This window comes from Eublepharis macularius, chromosome 7, assembly GCF_028583425.1.
Source record: "Eublepharis macularius isolate TG4126 chromosome 7, MPM_Emac_v1.0, whole genome shotgun sequence".
In the NCBI taxonomy this organism is placed as follows: Eukaryota; Metazoa; Chordata; class Lepidosauria; order Squamata; family Eublepharidae; genus Eublepharis; species Eublepharis macularius.
The window spans coordinates 39,704,393-39,726,016 of NC_072796.1; the positions used below are offsets into that span (position 1 = coordinate 39,704,393).

A 21,624-nucleotide genomic window follows, 5' to 3' on the forward strand; every position below is an offset into this window, starting at 1 on the left:
TTAAGAAGACTGATTTTACTGATTTACTAAGAATATAAAGCTCAACAGGTATCTTTTAAAGAAAATTATACTTCTTACAAAAATTTGAAAAGGATAGCTTGTTCTCTGTGAATGCAAAAAAAAAATCTATTGAAGGCAGAAAAACACCAGCTATTGAATGTTTTTAGAAATCACTTTAGTAGGCAATTTATTTCAGATATGCCCTAAGAGTCAATGGGGGAGGGGGTGTCAGGTGAAGGTTTAAAAGGGAAATGCATTAAAGTAAGTTATTCTTGTTGGCTCACTTTACTTCAAAAAGGCACAACTTGAGCAGCGGTAAAGTCAGTAAACAAAAATTTTACTGAAATAGTTCAATAACACAGATACGGGATTCTCTTTTAAGTGTAAAGCTAATGGCATACACAAGAAAGATGGACAGATCCTTCCCCCACAAGACTAATACAGATACAATAAATATGGAGTTTTACATACTCAATCTGTACACACAAACTTCGCCCCACAGCCATAAAAATTTACATTTAACAGTGCAACATATAATTTAATCATTTATTTCATCCGACATAAGATTTTTTTTTTTACTTACGAAACACAAGAAACTACTTGGTTTTAATATACATATAATATATATCATTTTGACAATCTGTACACCTTTCTAAACATAAAACTCCAAAAAAAGGCACAATTGTCTATACAACATGTACAAAAAATGGCCGGAGCTGACAAGAAACAACAATTATTGGTCAAAAGTTCATGATTGCACAAAGATTAGTAATGAGTTTGTGTCAGAAAAAATGTGCTTTAAGTAAAAGGGAGGTTTGCAAAGAAACCTATTAAGTGTTACTTTAAAAAAAAATAAAACAAACACACTCACACGCACGCGCACGCTCGCACACGCAACCCAAGAGCAAACCCCAAACCCTAGGTTGCTATTACAAGTCTGCCCTCGTCATCGCTGCTGCTGTCGCTGAACTCAACAGTGTTCTGTCGCTCAGGCAACCCTTTTCGCCGAAGTGCTCGTCTATCTGGAGAGACAGTTTGATGACCTGGGGAACCGGATACAACGTCAGAATTCACCTTCATGGGAGGCTCTGATACCGAAGCCTGTTCAATCCGAACAGAACTGATATTGCACTTTGGTTTTGTATGACTCTCTGAGTCAGGCTTTTCTGGGTCCTGTTTATCCAAGCTATTGCGCCGTTGGTAATCGCTCAAAGAAGCAGGTTCAGACAGGGTTTCAACTCTGTACCGCTGGTCGGCAAGTGCCACCTGAGGAGATAGAGCACTGGTGATCTGACCGGGATCATCAGTGACAAAACTTACAGGGCCCCGTTCCTGTTGAGTTTCGCAGGCCTTGTTACTGGAAGCTGGTGTTTCTGGGACGCCCTGCCCATCCGCGGCTACGGGGCTGACTGAAGGAATTAAAGTTGGCAGGGCTATGTTCAAGATCTGTAGACCTGGAATGTGTGTCTGAGGGCTGGGGGTGCTTTGAGAGGAAGGGTTTGCAGTCAAAACTTGGAGCCCTACCGCATTTAGGGTTAGCCCTGAAGGGTGTATTTGCGGAGCGATGTTGGTGTTTGTCAGCCCTAAGATGTTCACTGTCTCCATGCTCAGAGATGGAAGAGACTGCAGGGTCGGAGCACTCAGGTTCTGGAGACCTGGCACATTAATTTGGCCGATTGGGATACAGGGAACAACGCTGTTCACTTCAGCAACACCGAGGCGATTTGCAGTGCCAGAGACTGCACAGGCTGAATCGCCAAGAGCACTTGCAGTTCTGTGGATCACACTAACAGCAGGAATAGTGAGTTGCACTGGTCCAGCCTGAATGGGAAGAAATGTTGAGTAGGTGGCCAAGCCAGCAGGTACTACGTGGATCCCTCCCACGGGAATCATACCATAAGGGGTCTTGGCTTGTTGTTGAGAGTGCAAAGGGAGGTGGCTATAGAGGTGGGCCTGGGGAGGTGCAGAATTCGTGGTCTGTTGCTGAGGCTCCTGATGTTTCTGCTCTTGAAGTTCTGGGTAAGGAGAGGCCACTGAAGGAGCCACCATTGTGGTCTGTGTACTCCGGTCCACAGGTGGAGAGGGAAGTCTTGTACAAGTTGTGCTCTAGTACAATAAGAGAACAAACAACAGAAAAGCAGCAATAAGGCAGCCGGTTCAAAGTTCTCTAGTGTTTGTTAGAAACATGAGACAACTCTACATAAAGGGAACCCTGGGTTGGCATGCTGGATTTTGCTGTACAGGGCAGAGGGCCATATCTCCTTGACAGAGTGAGAACCAGTGTTGTGAATTCTGCCCAAATACAGATGGGTAGCCAATGCAGGATTGTTTCAGCACTGGGATATGATATGATCCCTGTAACCAACCCCTGACAACAGCCTGGATGCTGTTAAAATATAACCATTTTGTATAGAATCCCATGCTACTTCTATTGCTACTTGTGGGAAATATCATGGACTCTTTCCATTGCTGGCAACGAGGAAACCCTGCTAGCACACATAGGGCCATCTGCTGGATCGAGCCTTTCCTCCATTTGTACCTATGTACAAATTACAGTCATACACTCCCTACATATATTGCTGCAATGAAGAATTACACGCCCATCACAGAAGTATATTTATTTGGAACATAAATCCCAAGAATTTCATTATGCTGACGGCTCATACTTAATGTGATGTAGAAATCTAATCTAATTAATTAGAGTGCAACTTATTTTCAGGCACTGGAAGCTTCGCTGAAATCCTTCCAAGGCAGCAGGCTTAAGCGCCACAGCCAAGGGCACTGACGCACCATTCAGCCAAGAAAATGTGGGCTCCCCACAAAAGAATTCTGGAAAACTGTGAATCCACTCACCTTGGAAACTGCGGTCGTGACAACAGTAGCACCAGCAGAAGTTCCTAATGCTTCCTCTGTATCTGGATAGTCCACATACATGTGATGGGATGGGGACCTGGGAACAGCCTCAGAAGACTCAGCAGCCTCAGCGCTTGGTTCTCTGGCTTGCGTGTGGCCGTCACTTGCTTCATGGGGCACAGCTGCTCCTGGCAGCCCTGAGCGGCTGCTTTCAGATGGCACTGAACTAAGTACTGTCATCTTTGTGAGAAGTGCTTTTGGAAGGCCATCCATGGAGTCTGTGTGAACGCTGGCAAAACAATCCGTGATTCTGATCTCTTCATCAGCACTCGAGGCCTCCTGGGAAATGTTTCTAGAGGGATGATGCTGTGGGCTGGCCGAAACCGAGGGAGTGGCGGATAAAACTGATTCTGCTTGGCTGTCTTCATCCTCCTCTTCGTTGTCATTTTCATCGTCATCAGGGACGTCGGAATCCTCTGCATCAAATCCAGAGCGATCGTAGCCCGACCGTTGCTTGTCACCTAGGAAGAAAGAAAATTATAAGCATCGAACAGTAGCATCCCATGTCACAGAGAAAGCTATGGCGTTCCGCCGTTGCTATAAACAGCGATTAGTTTTCACCTTGCATTTCAGCTCATTTCCCCCTTTGGAAGCCTTATTGTTACAGTTGTCAGCTCCAGGTTGGGAATTCCTGGAGATTTTGGGGGTGGAGCCTGGAAAGAGTGGAGTTTGGGGAAGGGAGGGACCTCAGCAGGGTATAATGCCATAGAGTCTACTCTCCAAAGCAGCCATTTTTGCCCGAGGAAGTGTTTTCTATGGCCTGGACATCAACTGTAATTCTGGAAGCTGGCAACCCTACTTATTACATTTATATCTTCCCGTTCTTCCATCATGGAATTCAAGGCGACTTACACAGGATTCCCTGGCTGTTACCTATCTACGTACAATCAAGACCTAGGGCTGCTTAGATCTGAGCCACCACAAGAAGACCACTGGAGAGGCAGCACACACATTCTGAATATAAATATAAATGTTCCATACAGATAAGACTGCTGTATTGTGACTGAGCCCTCCAACCACACCCAAGGTCTTATATCCCACCAGAGCTTTCTTTTCTGCTTGTATTTAATTCCATTGGAGAAAGATTATTTTTTAAAAAAGTTAAGACATCTTATCTACAGAAAAAGAGGTCTGAGGAGCAAATCATTCATGAAAGTAATAAACAGCAAATGATGCAGCATTCATGGACTCAAACCTCCACTTCCGATCTCAGGAAAGGGCAGAGTTAAGCTTCCCATTTTCTCCTCGTGGAGAAAGGATTTATCTTAGCTTTTTCCAAAATGCAATAGCTATCCACATACTGACCTGACTGACATAAAAGAAACATTCAAACATACAACAGACTCCTTCTCCTTGAACTTATGAAGTCTAAAGTAGTAAATTAGTTCTGGACAAAAACAGAGGCCTGTGGGGCCTTGAAGACCAACACTGTTATTGTAGCATAAGCTTTCACTGGCTGTGATTCTATATTGATTGCATTTATTTACGCTATGTAATGTGCCTTGAGTCTCAGTGAGAAAAACAAACTATAAGTAACATAAAAATAAATAAATAGAGCCCATTTCATCAGATGCATGAAGTGAGTCCATCATAGAGTTTACACACACACAGTATGGGGAAAAAACCAGCATTAACAGTGAGTTCCATGGACAGATGGGTGATGTATGATATTTTCTGCATGTCTGAGTTAGCCCTCTAGTTTACAGGTTCACTAATAATGGCATAGGGAGGAATAAATTCATAAAGAATTTTTTAAAAAATAGACGGTAGTCTATTCAAAAATGCATAGAGAAGTTTTCTCGTAGTTAATGAAAATGAATACTACATGCTTTTTAGTCCTTGATTTTTAACCTCTATACTGCCTACCCTTCCTTTCCTCCTTTATTTCATATATGTTATTTATAGTCCACCTTTCTCACTGAAACTCTACGTGGATTACTCAGTGTAAATCAATACAATCAGTGGGTAGGTCATGCAATAAATAATACAGCAGCCTATGGATTGCAGAAATTCAAACACAAGCATAATTCTGAATACAGAGATTAAAGTTTTCTGAAACAAAACTTAAGTAATTTGACATATTACACGATGTGGAACTACCCAATAGGAGGGTATCTACATCAACAGTAGTCCCTGTCCCTTTACCAAAGGATCTCTCTGAGACCTTTCTTACAGCACAGTCTTACTAGCTGAGTGAAAAAGCCCTCGTGAATAATTCTTGCAAAGTTTGCAGAAAGCCAAGAGAGTGGGAGCTCTCCTGACCTCTTCTCCTTTTAAGGGATCTTTTATTGCTTCATTGTATAGAAGCTCATTACTGTCAAGACCATTCACTGCTTCTCCACTTCTAAATACCATCTAGGGTGCTCCTCTCCTTGCAACTGGGCAGATCCCCTCTGTCTCCAGTCTCCTCTTTTGATTGTCTACCTGAATCATCACACCCTCCACCTAATACACCTGGCTCGTTTCCTCCCCATCCCAACCATTAGAAGTGTTAATCTCTGACCTCTTTCTTCATTCCTGTCCATCTAACTTTTGACAATAAGCAATGGCGAACTTCATGACAGTGACATTTAAACAGTCCTAACAGCAGCAGAGGAGGCTGGGTGTGGACCAAGGCCACCCTCCCACACATGTAGCCACTGCCCCCTTTGCAATGCAGATGAGCAGAAGGCTTGTGACACTTGTACTAAAGAACCAGATATAGAGCCAAGTCCAGCCACTGCCTATCTCTGTTGTGAACTCTCAGGGCAGAGGGAGTGATGCAGCCTGCCTAGTGAAATTGAAATCATGGTTTGAAATGTGTTTCTAATTTTGGTTTGGTTTGCAAACCACAGTTACTACAAACAATGGAGGAAGGAATTGGTGTGCAAGGAAAGGAAGGACAGGGAAGCATATAAGCATGAAGCCCATTCCAGACAGCCAAATCATGGTTTGGCAATGATAATTGGGCCAAACCTTTCCCATCACCCCTTTTATGTTAAGATGCAATTGTCAGTAGCTCAAGGTCACTAACTGTACATTTACATTTACTATACAAGCCTACTTACATCTTAAAAGGCTTGTATGATAAACCTGGGGCTTTTTCAGATTTGCAGAAAGAGATCTGTCTCGTCTGTCCATGGCACCAGTCTCCAGATTGCATAGATGGGGCCACACTGAGAATTAGATATATTGATGGTTTGCCACAGGAAAGCGAATACTCAGTAAGAGCCCTAAAACTGTAAATCTGTCTCAAGCTCCAGTCCATACATGAAGCCATGATTGCAGTGAAGCAATATAGTAAAGGGGCTGGTATATAAACCCCTCCTCTCCACCAAGCAGACAACGTGAACTGGCCGCTTGTGCGGAGGCCCAGTTTGCACGATCTTCCTTTTCGTTATGGATGGGGAAGATCACATGAACTGTTCTTTCATGAAAGGGGATGTTCGCTTGGAGGGTCCAATTCACGCTGAGGCTACTTGGGGAAGGAGAAAGGTCTGCATTGCTCTGTAATAGGTGATTTATGCATTGCTTTGGCTTACTGCTTGAACTGGGACTGAGATATCCGGGGGAACTGACTTTTTAATATCTATCTTTGTTTACTGGTTCCAACACTTGAACCTTGCTAAATATGCCCCTTAACCACTTGGAAAGTTACAGCTTTACTATGCTCCTTTATTTGTATCATTCATGGAACCATCTAAACTCTTAAGCTGCCTCTTAAAATCCATTGTTTTAATAGCAGAATAGTTATATAAATGACTAAGAAAAGCAAATGTGCACTTAGATCACACAGCAGAGAGCCATTAATTTGCTCTCTCCTGCCCAGGGACCGATAAACACGGACACAAGCTTACCAATGCTAAACGCCTTGAAGACTGGATTTCAGTGGAAAGCGAGTCAGGCATGGTCTTAATATTCCCACTTAAATCAATTAAGCTTTTTCAGTTATTAGCTTTTGGCTGGATCATTTGGGTGCAAGGAGAAGCAAAGTTAAAACATACCCTTCCAGTTTGCACAATGCTCAACTGCTGATGCTAGACTTAAGGAAATGGGCACTAATATCTGTCTCCCTTACAGCTTCTTAAAGTTAAAAAACTCACTTCGTCAATGAACCCTCATGTTTTATTTCCGATCCCATTTGCTAAAGAGTTAAAAGTGATCTGCTAATGGCTGTTGTGGGTTTTCCGGGCTGTATTGCCGTGGTCTTGGCATTGTAGTTCCTGACGTTTCACCAGCAGCTGTGGCTGGCATCTTCAGAGGTGTAGCACCAAAAGACAGAGATCTCTCAGTGTCACAGTGTGGAAAAGATGTAGGTCATTTGTATCTACTCAGGAGGGGTGGGGTTGAGCTGAGTCATCCTGTAAGAGTTTCCCAGGGTGTGGAACGCTAATGGAGGGAGGCTTCACTGTATCCTGAGGAGGTTCTTTTGCATATGGATTGTTACTTGATGTGCTAATCTTCTCTGCAGGGCTATTGTCGGGGATAGAATGTTTTGTTAGCCTGGTGTTTTTCAGAACTGGAAACCATGCTCTGTTCATTCTTAAGGTTTCTTCTTTCCTGTTGAAGTTTTGCTTATGCTTGTGAATTTCAATGGCTTCCCTGTGCAGTCTGACAAAGTAGTTGGAAGTGTTGTCCAGTATTTTGGTGTCCTGGAATAAGATACTGTGCCCTGTTTGAGTTAGGCTATGTTCAGCCACTGCTGATTTTTCAGGTTGTCCAAGTCTGCAGTGTCTTTCATGTTCTTTTATTCTTGTCTGGATGCTACGCTTTGTGGTCCCGATGTAAACTTGTCCACAGCTGCAGGGTATACGGTATACTCCTGCAGAGGTGAGGGGGTCTCTACTGTCTTTTGCTGATCGTAGCATCTGTTGTATTTTTCGGGTGGGTCTGAATACTGCTTGAAGGTTATGCTTTTTCATAAGCTTTCCCATCTGATCAGTAATTCCTTTGATATATGGCAAAAACACTTTTCCTGTAGGAGACTGTTTTTCCTTGGTTGTTTGATTCATCCTGGGTTTGATTGCTCTTCGGATTTCATTTCTGGAGTAGCCATTTGCCTGAAGTGCGTGGTTTAGATGATTAATTTCCTCATTGAGAAAGTGCGGCTCACATATCCGTCTTGCACGATCCACTAATGTTTTCATTATGCCTCTTTTCTGTCGGGAGTGGTGATTGGAGTTTTTGTGTAAATACCGATCAGTGTGAATTGGTTTCCTGTAGACCTTGTGACCTAACTGAAAGTTTGCTTTGCGGATGACCAAGGTATCCAGGAATGGGAGTTTTCCCTTGATTTCTTTCTCCATTGTGAATTGTATGTTCAGGTGGATGTTGTTGAGATGATTCAAAAACCCCATCAATTCTTCCTCCCCATGGCTCCAAATGATAAATGTATCATCCACAAACCGGAACCATACACTAGGTTTGTGGGGTGCTGATTCTAGAGCTGTTTTTTCAAAATGTTCCATGTAGAAGTTTGCTATAACTGGGCTGAGTGGGCTCCCCATGGCCACCCCATCCATCTGTTCATAGAATTCGTTGTCCCATTGGAAGTAACTGGTTGTCAGACAATGGTGGAATAAGGCTGTTACATCCTCTGGGAAAATCTGATTAATAAGTGCAATAGTGTCTTTTACTGGAACCTTGGTAAACAGGGATACAACATCAAAACTGACAAGTATGTCTTGTGGACTGAGTTTCAGAGAACTGATTTTGTTGATGAAATCTGCTGAATCTTTGATGTAAGACGAGGTTTTCCCGATGTGGTCCTGCAGGAGATCGGCCAGATGTCTAGCTAATTCATATGTCGGTGAACCAATGGCACTCACAATGGGTCGGAGTGGGACTGAATCCTTATGTATTTTGGGGAGTCCATATAGTCTAGGTGGCTGTGCTTCAGTCTTGCATAGTTTTCTGTGCGTGTCAGGATGTAGTGAGGAATTCTTGATCAGCGCATTTGTTAGCCTGGTGATTTTGCAAGTGGGATCTCGTTTTAGTTTTTTGTAGGTGGAGGGGTCCAGGAGTTCCTTAATCTTCTTTTTGTATTCCTCTGTTTTCATGATCACTGTAGCATTGCCTTTATCAGCTATCAGCACTTTCTCAATGAGGAAATTAATCATCTAAACCACGCACTTCAGGCAAATGGCTACTCCAGAAATGAAATCCGAAGAGCAATCAAACCCAGGATGAATCAAACAACCAAGGAAAAACAGTCTCCTACAGGAAAAGTGTTTTTGCCATATATCAAAGGAATTACTGATCAGATGGGAAAGCTTATGAAAAAGCATAACCTTCAAGCAGTATTCAGACCCACCCGAAAAATACAACAGATGCTACGATCAGCAAAAGACAGTAGAGACCCCCTCACCTCTGCAGGAGTATACCGTATACCCTGCAGCTGTGGACAAGTTTACATCGGGACCACAAAGCGTAGCATCCAGACAAGAATAAAAGAACATGAAAGACACTGCAGACTTGGACAACCTGAAAAATCAGCAGTGGCTGAACATAGCCTAACTCAAACAGGGCACAGTATCTTATTCCAGGACACCAAAATACTGGACAACACTTCCAACTACTTTGTCAGACTGCACAGGGAAGCCATTGAAATTCACAAGCATAAGCAAAACTTCAACAGGAAAGAAGAAACCTTAAGAATGAACAGAGCATGGTTTCCAGTTCTGAAAAACACCAGGCTAACAAAACATTCTATCCCCGACAATAGCCCTGCAGAGAAGATTAGCACATCAAGTACCAATCCATATGCAAAAGAACCTCCTCAGGATATAGTGAAGCCTCCCTCCATTAGCATTCCACACCCTGGGAAACTCTTACAGGATGACTTAGCTCAACCCCACCCCTCCTGAGTAGATACAAATGACCTACATCTTTTCCACACTGTGACACTGAGAGATCTCTGTCTTTTGGTGCTACACCTCTGAAGATGCCAGCCACAGCTGCTGGCGAAACGTCAGGAACTACAATGCCAAGACCACGGCAATACAGCCCGGAAAACCCACAACAGCCATCGTTCTCCGGCCGTGAAAGCCTTCGACAATACATTGATCTGCTAATATTATACAGCAACTACCTATAAAAAGTATTCTAGTGAGCCAAAAAACAAAAAACAAAAACCTCACACGAAATAAAAGCTTTAAATAGAGGATGGAAAGGGGAGGACAGTTCATGCATGTTTTGTCAAAGCTTCTTTTCTGCAAGTGTGGCAAGCAACAAAATGGAAAACATTATTCTGTCTAAAACAGCCTGTCATCCTGAGTATCACAGGCGATTTTTAACAGGGGGTTAAAACTAATGATTGGCTTGCAGTATGCATTTTCACTTTTTCTTGGGACACCCTTACCCTGCACTCTTCCTCCATTCACAGCCAATAAAGAGATTTATTTTAAGCAGAGTCCTGCCTTTGTATCTATGCAGTGAGCATTTATCAGACCAGGACCATGGAGTCCAGTAAGAGGTGCATACTCAGACTGTGATTATTTTAACCCTGTACTAAGTCTTTATTAAACTGTCCTTCCAGATAACTGAAATTGACTTGAGATTTTTAAAATGGCACTGAATTTTCACTCCCTTTAAAGTTTGGCAATATACAATTGTCCATTAAGGAAGCAGCCCAGTTTTGCCTAAGTGCATAGGACAGACCCTGCTATTTGCCTGCCCTGTCTAAAATTCCCAAGCAGTACTACCAAAAGGTACCTATGCCAAAATACTGCAATCTAATTTAGAGCTCTTAAGGAATCTTTTCCATCCTCACCTCCCTGATCATTCAGGGAAGAAGCTCATAATTAACAGTCTGATAACATTTGAGAGGAGGAGAGTTTTGTCTGCTCCTAAGGAAGGCACAGGGTCTCGGGTTTAATCCCCAGCTCCTCCAGTTAAAAGGGCCAATGCCGTGTTCACAGCAACAGGCCATCTATTACTCACTGCCATAAGCAAAATGGTGGTGTTAGTCTGTTGCAGCCAAGTGGATCAGAAATCAAGCAGTATCTTAAATGTTAATAAAGTTTATTCCAGGATAAGCTTCCAGTTTATTTTTTCAGGCACAGTTGAACAAATGAGGTTTGATTCCTGAAAACTTATGCTGGGATAAACTTTGTTAATCTTTAAGGTACCACTTGATTTCTGTTTCCCTTTACTGCCAAAACACAGCTCAACTTGGGGAAAAGTGCTAGCAGTAAACAATGATAACCAATGCTTGAGTTAGCTGAAAAGATGTCTGGATTGAATTTAATTAATTTATTAGATTTATATTCCGCCCTCCCCACGCCAGCAGGCTCAAGGCGGATCATAATTTGCACACAAGTTTAAAATTACATCAAATAGTTCATACAGTTTAAAACTATAAATTATAAAACATTCAAAGATTAAAATACACACACACACATATACACAGCAGCACAATAAAATACACTATACATATGCACAGGGCACAACCCTTTAGCCAGCACCAGAGCATTAGGAAGTATTCAACAGATGGAGGATGTTACCAGTGGGGAGGGCACAACCCATACTCAACCAGACAGGGTGGGGGCTCCGCCTAGCATCAACCATATGCCTGGCGGAACAGCTCTGTCTTACAGGCCTGGCGGAAGGATAACAAGTCCTGCCGGGCCCTGGTCTCATTAGACAGAGTGTTCCACCAGGCTGGGGCCAGGACTGAAAAAGCCCTGGCCCTGGTCGATGCCAGGCAGGCCTCCCTGGGGCCAGGGACCGTCAATAGATGTTTACCATTAGAGCGAAGAGTCCTCTGGGGTTCATATGGGGAGAGGCGGATGTCATTTTACACAACAACTAACAACAGTGTGATTTATTGAGTAAAAAACCCCCAATACAAATGAAGGAATAATCCAAAATGACCCTGAAATATACTACTAATTATTAGTATCAGAAATTGTTAATTCTGAAATGAAAAATTCTGAATATAATGGTAATTCTATCCAGTCACCAGTGGCAAAAAGCAGTAAAGGTCTCATCTAGCCTCAGGTGTTTCCACTAATGTCTATAATAAGCTGTTAAGAATGGTGCTGGAGGCATTTTCAGCCTTTTTTCCCCTCCTTCACTGCCAAAATATCCTTTGGAGCAGCATTTAAAAGCCTCTGTTTAACACCGTCAACTGCTTCTTTTAGCAACAAATGCATTTCGGATCAAGAAACAACATATAATCATATAAAACAAGTTGTATTTCAGTCCAATAATACGTGTGTGTGTGTGTGTGTGTGTGTGTGTGTGTGTGTTTTCTCACTATTCCCATGTACTTTTCTCACTATTTCCCATGTACTTCCACAGTGTTTGGTAATATTGAGTTATTTATGAAGACTCTGACTAGCTGAAGAAATTGTGCTATGTTGTTTAAACAAAAGATACCTTTAAAGTGGAAATGAATGTTGTCTGATGACTCTATTTTATATCTCCATTTAAATGAATTAAGCCTAACACTGTCTGTGAAATATTTTCAGGGGCAAGAAATGTAAAATGTAACAGATCGAGACTGATTTCACTCTCATTTGGCAAAAGAAATATGGCAATTGTATAAAAGAAGAGGGGGATAACTGCAGATAGATTTACAACAGGAAGAGACTATCATTGATTCTTTGAATTACCGGGAAGATCAAGCAAAGGCGCACCGGACCAATCCTATGCTTAGACCACATATACACAAACAAACGGTCAGAAAACATCTTCGATGTTATCATACCATCCAATTAAGTATGTATATTATGAGCCTGTATGTTATGTTCAAAATCTAGCACACCTTTAGGTATCTCAGTAAATAATAAGTGGCGGTGCTGGTAATGACGATACATTGCCAGAGAAGCAAGGCCAAGGAAACTGACTTGACAGCCCTAAAATTACCTCTAGCAATAATCTCGGATTGGGAACACAATCCTTTAAGACCCAGTACTAGAGATGGAGTAAACTTCCAAATTCAACTGACGGCAAATAATGTTATTGTTTATTTATAGTCCACCTTTCTCACTGAGATCCAAGTTGGATTACATACTGCAAGTGAATACAATACAATCAATATAATCAATGAGTAATGAAGCCCGTTGTGGGAAAAAATACAACGGGCTCTAGAAAGGGGAGGGCAGGAAGGTGGGTATTGCCTCCTCCTCCATGACTGATCCCAGCCGGGTGAAAGGGGGGCATTGCCACCTGCTCTGCACCTGATCCTGGCTGGGTGAAGAGGGGGCAGGGCAAAAGAGGTGCAGGCATTGCTACCTGCTCTGCTCCTGATCTTGGGCGGGTGAAGGGAGAGCAGACATTGTCGCCTGCTACGCGCCTGACCCTGGCTGGGTGAAGGGGGGGGGCAGCATTGCCTCCTGCTCTGCGTCTCATTCCAGCCAGGTGAAGAGGGGTTGGACATTGCCTCCTGCTCCACGCCTGATCCTGGCCGAGTGAAGGTGGGGGGTGGGGGGGTCATTGCCCCCTGCTCCACTCCTGATCTTGGCTGGGTGAAGGTGGGTCTTTGAATGTAATAGTTATGACCTTGAATTGAGCCTGATAACTGATGAGTAGCCAATGAAACAACTGCAGAATGGGAGTGATATACATGCTCCACCTAGCTCCTGAAAATAAAAAAGCGGCAGCATTTTGCAACAGCTGGCATCTCCAAGTTGACTTTGAGGGGTGACCTATGTAGAGTGAATTACAGTTGTTTAATCTCAAAGTTGTTGTTGGAGAGTGCTGTCAAGTCATAGCTGACTTATGGTGGCCCTGGTGGGATTTTCATGACAAGAAACTAACAGACTGGATTTGCTATTGCCTGCCTCTGCAGCCCTGGTCTTCATTGGTCTCCCATCCAATTACTAACCAAGGCTGACCCTCTTTAGCTTCCAAGATCTGACGAGATCAGGTTTGCCTGAGAGCAGAACCACAAGTGACAAAAGGCACAGATTGGATACTTGTCTGCTTCCCTCAAGTTTTGATGGGAAATGTAGGCATCCTAGTCTCGCAGCTTCACTCTCTGACTGCTGTCCAATGGACTTTTCAACTGTCACTTGTCCAACATTCCGCCAAGCTGCCTACATTTCCCATCAAAACTTGAGGGAAGCAGACAAGTGTCCAATCTGTGCCTTTTGTCACTTGTGGTTCTGCTCTGAGTCAGCCAGGGTCAACTGAACCCCATCAAAGGTCAGAAGCACAATGCCCTTCAAGTTCTCTGCTTTCCAACCATCTTAACTTCCATCTCATCTAGGTTCAATTTTGATTTATTTGCTTTCAGCCAGCTGATAATTGTCAAGCAGTGACTCAGTACTTCTACTGCATCACCAGGAGATTTGGATAGGAAGATATAAAGCTGGATACCGTCAGTATATTAATGGCATCCAATTCCACAGCTTCGGATGAGTTCTCCTAAAGGCTTTACACAGAGGTTGAATAACACAGGCGATAAGATTGTGCCCTGTGGAACCTCACAAGATAATTCTCACACTGAGGATAGCTGGGCTCCAATACCAACCCTCTGAGTCCATCTCATGAAGAACTATTTAAGCCAGTCCAACGCACATCCCCTGATACTTACTTCTGCCTCCAAATGCCTCAACAGTATGGCATGGTCTACTGTACCAAAAGTTGCAGATAGTTCCAGATGGAGCAACAATGAAGCACAGTCTTTGTCTACATTCAGGCCGAGGTTATCAACTAGAGGCACTACAGCTGTCTCCATCCCACAGCTTGGCCTAAAACCAGATTGAAAGGGTCCAGAGCGCAAGAGTTGTCCAAGAAGGCCTGGAATTGGTCAGCTACTGCTCTCTCAATCTCTTTGTCCAGAAAAGGCAGATTAGAGACTGGGTGATAATTAGCTACATCATTTTTATCTAAGGATGTTTTTTTTAAAGTAGCGGGCAGATGACCGCCTCTTTGAGAGGCTGAGGGAAGGTGCCTTGTGTTAGTGATTTATGGTATCAAGGGCTCCTTTATGTGGTTTTCACAAGATCTTAATAGCCAGGGGTCTAGTGTACAAGTAGTGGCCTTCACAGATGCTAGAAGTTGTCAATGTATGTCACTGTAACTGGGTCAAAATGATTCAGAAGTGGACTGGATGGTATATTTAGCATTACTTCTGCCTTGCCTATATTACAGCTGACATCCAGATCAGAGTAAATTCGAGCTATTTCATTCATAAAAAAATTTGCAAAGGTGTCACAACTAATTGTCTGTTGTTGAGCCACTGAAGGTCCAGATTTGGGAGGAATCATAACCTGTAACGCATGAGTAACTTAAAAAGCAGTTTCAGGTGGGTAGCTGTGTTTGTCTGTAATAGAAGAGCGAGATTCGAGTTCAATGGCACCTCCCAGACCAACAAGAGTCAAATCTTGCTCTTTTAAAAATCAATGATAGTTCCCCTCCGCCGCCAATGCATGATATTAGGCCACTACATAAATCACTTTGCAACTATTACTAATATTCACACGGACCAGTTTCCGAATGGTATTTTTATATATATTCCTCGTATGATCACAGTAGAAAATGCTCAAGATTACACCTGCTTTAACCAGGTTTACTTTATCTTCCTTTGGATGCTCCCTTCTCTTCTTCATTGCCTCAGAGACTAACACTGACATCTGCTGGGAAAGCACACCCTGGAAAACCTTGAAACGCCAGAGATGAAAAGGAGCTTTGATGCCTGCCCCGAAATGTTAGGCAGAACAGGGCTTGCAGGCTGTTGGGCTGTCAAACCACAACTGCTACTACTTTTTTTTTTTAAAAAAAGGTGTTTAAAGAGCTGTCCAAACAGCACCCAGCTGGCAGAGAAAGGCCTCTGCACAGACCTGCACACTGCAAGTCAGCTTTCTTGGCCACTGTTGAGGAGGAGCAGTCGGTAAACAGAGAGAACCTCCCCACATAACCAGTGTGGAAGGCAGCACGCCCCCACATTACAGCTGATACTGCAGTTGAAACAGTATTGCTAAATCTCCATCCACTTTCACATTAACATTTACCACGTATTTCCTTTAGCTGCTGTTAATCTATTGCTGCCTCTCCTATTTTAATCGTCCATTGATTTAGTCGCTAGAAGATGCTCCAGAGATCAAGTTTTATTTAAGATTCATAATATGTAAGTGGGAGACTTGCAGGGCGCATCTTAGTTCCCTCACTACTATCTCCCGTGTTTCTCCTCTGAAAGCCCCCACAGTCTCTCTCCTTTTCCTGCTTCCTTCTCACCTTCCCACCCACCAGCCCACCTACTTTCACCTGCCCCTCTGTCTTCAGCTTTCCCCTCCTGCAGGCAGTTTCTTCCTGGGAAAACTCTGTTGCACGGTACTGTCTGCTGGTCCGAGCCACAGCCAGTTGTGCAGAGGATTTGCACGGGGCATCTCACTTTCTCCTATACCCCCCTCACCATACTCTTTCCTCTTTCCCTCCTCCTGGCAGTCTCCATATCCTCACCTTCCCTTGCTTCCTTCTCTCTGTCCCATTTTTCAAGCAACCTACAGTGATATTTATTATCTATTTACTGCATTTACATGCACCTTATTCCACATGTTCAGACCCAGAGAGACTTCCATCATTCTCCCTTGCTCCATCTTATCTTCACAACAGTCATGGAAGATAAGTTAGGTTGAGAGAATAAGACTGGCTAAAGGTCACTCAATAAGCTTCCACAGCAGACGGGCGATTTGAACCCGGATCTTCCAGAACCTAGTCTGAAACTCTGTTACACCACACTGGCTTTTGTGCTGTGGCTGCTGTTGAACAGTAGTAAGCAATTGGGCCTGAGTGAGTTATGCAAGCAGGGTGGTAGCAAGTTGCCCAGTTGTTGCTGCCAAGAATGGATCTGCGTCCTCCTCTCTTAAAGGCCAAAATAACCTTGAAACGGGCCCTGCTCCCTCCCCTGCCTTTGACTAACAGAAACTAAGGCTTGAATGTAGGCGATACTAGCAACACCCACAAAAAACATTTGTTTCTTAAAGCTGCAGGTGCAGCTTCTATTATTTTGCTTCTAACACCCTCCAATGACTTTTTTTAAAAAATTTCAGATTATTCTACAAACTTGGGGTTTTTCTCATGCCTGTAGAAAGATGTGTGGTCTATTCATGGCTCCAGTCTCTGGATTTATGTATTGATAGATGGGGCCACGCTGAGAATTAGATATATTGATAATTGTATAAAAATATAGTTATGCAAAGGGAGTCCATATTTATATGACTTTTTTCAGAATTGGCTGCAACCTTGAGAGGTCATTAAGAGCCCAAAACTGGCTTATAAACATGCAAAACAAAACTAATAAAATATGTAACTGAAATCTATTCATCACCAGCACTTCTGCTCTTGTCTGTGGTTGCCAGTTTGCCACCTCTTGAGTGCCTTTTTGAAATTCTCCCTTCTGCCTTACAAAATCCTCTTGTGGTCCAGAACTGCCCCACACATCCTGTTAGATAAAAGAGCCCCATCAGCCAAGTCTCCCCTGGCCATTTCATATCCTTTCCCTCCTGCTTCCCCGAGAGCCAGTTTGGTATAGTGGTTAAGAGCGGCAGGACTCTAATCTGGAGAGCCAGGTTTGATTCCCCACTCCTCCGCTTGAAGCCAGTTGGATGACCCTGGGTCAGTTACAGCTCTTTCAGAGCTCTCTCAGCCCCACCCACCTCTCAGGGTGATTGTCATGAAGATAATAATAACACAATTTGTAAACCGCTCTAAGTGTGGCATTAAGTTGTCCTGAAGGGCGGTATATAAATCAAATGTTATTATTATGTTATTATTTTCCCAAATTCTGAAAAACTACAACTTAAACTTCTTTCACACTCCTTATCACCTGTGCTTCCAATGCCAATGGCTCACAAGAGACAGACGATGAAACACAGTGCTGCAACAGCTTCTGGAAGGTCATTTTCTTCATCCAGCCTTGCTTCCTACCCCGAAGAAAAGGTCCAATACCTGTGCAAAGGGTGCTGCAAATCACAGCGGGGATCCCTAAAGGGTCCAAATGAGGGCTCTGGCTCTTAAGCTTGAAAGCCTTGTGTTCACATTTACAAGAAAATGTATCACTGGTAAATGACCTTAGGTTGTGAATCTAAACACACTTACATGGAAGTAAGTTTCACTGGAATGAACAGGACTTTCTTCCAAATCAATATATGTAGGATTGGAGCGCTGATGCCCTAATTAAGAGGAATTTACAATAAAAACTATGGTCAGTGCAGTGAAAAATGATATCCCCAAGTTGCAGTTTGTCATGCTGAATGGTTCACCTGGTCTGACAGCTCCGTTCAGAAGCCAGCATTCCAAACATTGTAGACCTGCATTTTCGGTGGAAAGGCATTCCTTGGATCAGGAGATGAAAGACGCAAGGGTGATTTGGAACATAAAAGGTGAAACTAAGTGGTATTCACTAATGCCCAAATGATGGCAAATCCAAACAAACAGCGCTGTCACACCCCTGCCCCCCTCAACTCTCTTTGAAAATCTTCTGTTTATCTGGGGAGAAGCTTGAAGAAGAAATGAACGGAGGTTCCACAGCAGCTTAAGCGTTCCTAAAATGAGGAATAGCTATTCTTATAGCACTTACTCTGTTTGTCTCTCTCAAATACGCTGCTCAAGTCTTTATGTTTAGGATTGAAGTTACTACACTGCCTTAAGATGTCTGTAATACCAAACAATACAAGTTCTGACAGTGCTGGACAGGAGTCAAAATATCTGTTTTAAATTGCTACATTTTCCTGTCATTCTTAACAATGGATTAGGACTAGAGGAAAGAACAAGAGTCCAGTAGCACCCATAGGACTAACAAAATTTGTAGTAGTATATGAGCTTTTGTGAGCCACAGCTCACTTCTTCAGATACAGCTAGAATGTAACTCAGAAGGTTATCCATCAGGATACTTTAATGAAAGTGTTGTCAACAGATATATCATCAAGAGATGCAGGAGGTATAAAAGTGTGCAGCATACCTGTAAGCTACAGCTGGCTCAAAGAAGATGCTGGCTGAAGCCCAGAGAACTGCATGTACAGCTGGGTAAGTCTTGGCTCTGGACAACCAAGAGCCATGAGTGCAAAAAGCAATGCCACGGTATAAAATAGGAAGATAGTTGTGATTGAGATCCTGACTTGCCAGATTGTGGCCACTGTGTTTAGCTATGCTATGCCTAGCAATTTTATTGTCAGTCTAAATTAAACATAAAGCTAACAGATTGTTTGTCTGTGCATGCATACGCGCACACAAAATCACATTCTAGCTCATTAACTTGAAAGAGTTGTTCTTCTGAGCTTCAAAATTGGGTTAGAAGGAAAAAACCTTCAACATTTTGCATGCCTTTCAATATCTGACAGAATAAATTTTAGACGGAAGTCTGTATTTTTTACTTTAAATCTGCACAAGGCTAGGAAAGTCCCCTTGGGTGTTACGCAAGTGGCTAACCAGCTGGATCCCTTTAAGGATCTACTATTTCCAAAGTAAAGTTTGTCCACCTATTTTAAACCTCAGGTATCCTAGCAACGCTGCAAGAAGGAGACTAACGACTCTCCCTGGCACCTTGGGAGAAGATAGTGCTCATACTTTGCTATGGTTTCCCTCTTGATAAAGATCAAGATAAAGACCAAGGTCCCCAAACTGCTTTTTCAACTGGCTAAGTTTAAAGAACAGTCTGGAAGTTCTGGGAGGGAATCGTCTATTGCACTAAGTAAACTGAACTTGTACAATATTATACACCATACCTAAGCTTAAATAAATGTTTTGTAATCAGTACTGCAAAATCCAACTGGCGGAGTGAAACCTTTAAAGGGTAATAAAACAGAACTCCCCAAATATTTTACTCTTTTGTATTCAGTTGGAATTGCAACAACAGCTGCATTCAGATGTCATTAAAACAGGTTTGTGCATAATGGACATGAACACAGCGTGTTGGCATGCTTGCACGCTCCATTCTTGTCTCTCTTCTAACTTCACACAGAGTATGAAGGAAGGTTCCCAGGTATGAGAAGCCTTGAATCAAACTTCAGCTCTCCATGATGTCTGAATCCAAGTGTCCCATACCTGGGGACCTTCCATCACAGTCTGCAAGTGAGGGTAGGACAGAGCAAAGCATATGTGCACGACAGCATGGAGAAACCACAAATACAACCACTGTGTTTAAAAAGTGAGAACACATGTGGAAGTTGGTATTGCAGCAATGCTGACAATGGATCTCTGTTCTTGCAAGAACCAGTTCCAGTTCTGCACATCTTCACTGTTTCCTCTGAACTTTGCATTACATGCCACCCCCCAGGTAAGTTTGCTCTTGCTCCTGCCTTAATAGTGACAGGCTAACAAAAGGTCCATATATATATATAGATTGCTCTTTATGAATAACAGATATTGCTGTTGCCCTTTTATTTCTATTGGTAAGAACTAATTCAATTTTCTCAATAAAAGGTAAAGTTATGGAGTCGTATCAACTGAAGATAACCAAGTCACTTCCCTCACATCTTAAAAGAATTGGATTCATGTTGATTTATTTACTCTGCTATTGGGTGCCAACTATGAGAAAGTATATTAATCTTTTACCCTTTCTGCTTCTTTCAATAAACTTAATTACTTTTGTCTTTCTAAGCTCCTCACAATCTGATCAATTATTTAACACAGAAAAAATTCAAAAGGAAGCTGAAAATTCAGGGAAAGGATTTGGCAGGATTTAAGACCATGGGGAAAAAAAAAAGATGTTTGTGTGTATGTGTGAGCACATGCATGTGCGCACACACACACAAGAGCAACTGGCCAGCATTTTGAGTGGGCTCTATCAATCGAAAATGTTGCCCAATTAGCAGTGGGTCATGTGTTAAGTCCCAATTTCAACCACAGAGCTTCACTGAAGGGGGAGTGCTGCCCTTAATGGAGAAGGCTGGGAGGCAGTGACAGAGGCAACGGGTGTTGTGCTGTGCAGGTAAGGCCATGCAGGTTGTGCTACGAGGCCATGAGTGTTGTGCTATACAGGTAAGGCTCCCCACCACTGCCAGGTGATCATTAATGTCTGGCACACTCTCCCTTGAACTTTCAGCTCCATCCCCTGTCCAGTAGTGAATGTACAACCCAAGCAGGTGAGCGGGTGGGAAGAGCAGGAAGAGGTGGCTGGAGGGGAACCAAACTAAGTAATAGGAAGGGATGGAATGGGAAAAACTTGGGCCAGCAAAGGGAGTGGTCAGAAAAAAACTGTTTGGGGGAAGGCAGAGACAGCAGTGATGAAACACCAGTTTGAGTGGCGGAGGGGAGGGAAGTTCACCCTTCCCCAACAAGTCCTTTTGATCCTCAAATTCTTAATGATCTAAGATTTTTTATGTAATGTTTGGGTCAATAAGAGTTAGGCACCTAGACATACGCATTTGGATATTGGCTAATCAAACTCAAAATGAACATACAGTATTCTTTAATATTGTGACTACACCTGACCCAAAACGGAATATTAATGAAATCTGATTGTTAATCTGGCACCTTAGAGTTCTAGAAGACCAGAGGGAGATGCGGGGGAGGAGACTCCACAGAACTAAGTGACACTGACACTGACAGATCGGCAGAGTCACACACAAATCTTGCCACTAAAGAAGACTGCGTGGTCTTTCCAAAGTTTTGTTTATTACACCATTCAAATTGCTGATTCACTGGCCTGGGGAGAAGGCCTTTATTTGAATGTATATAAGTGAAGTGACTCCTGTTTTCTTGCTAGTCTTTCCTCTCTCATGTTGCGCCTGTTAAGCAAAGAGGAAAGGTTTTTGCTCACTTGATAAGCAGACAGTGGAAGAG

General features: G+C 42.9%; 1 protein-coding gene across 1 annotated transcript in view; it reads right to left on the minus strand.

Annotated features, from left to right (window-relative positions):
- Positions 1–209: 209 nt before the first annotated feature.
- HIVEP1 (HIVEP zinc finger 1) overlaps positions 210–21,624 on the minus strand; it is a 52,864-nt gene continuing 31,449 nt past the window's right edge. Inside the window, exons 7-8 of the mRNA XM_054985852.1 lie at positions 2,854–3,374; positions 210–2,106 (exon numbers count right to left, since the gene is read on the minus strand). Coding sequence (XP_054841827.1) covers positions 919–2,106; positions 2,854–3,374 — 1,709 coding nt within the window. The 3' untranslated portion in view covers positions 210–918. The remainder of the gene's footprint in view (positions 2,107–2,853; positions 3,375–21,624) is intronic.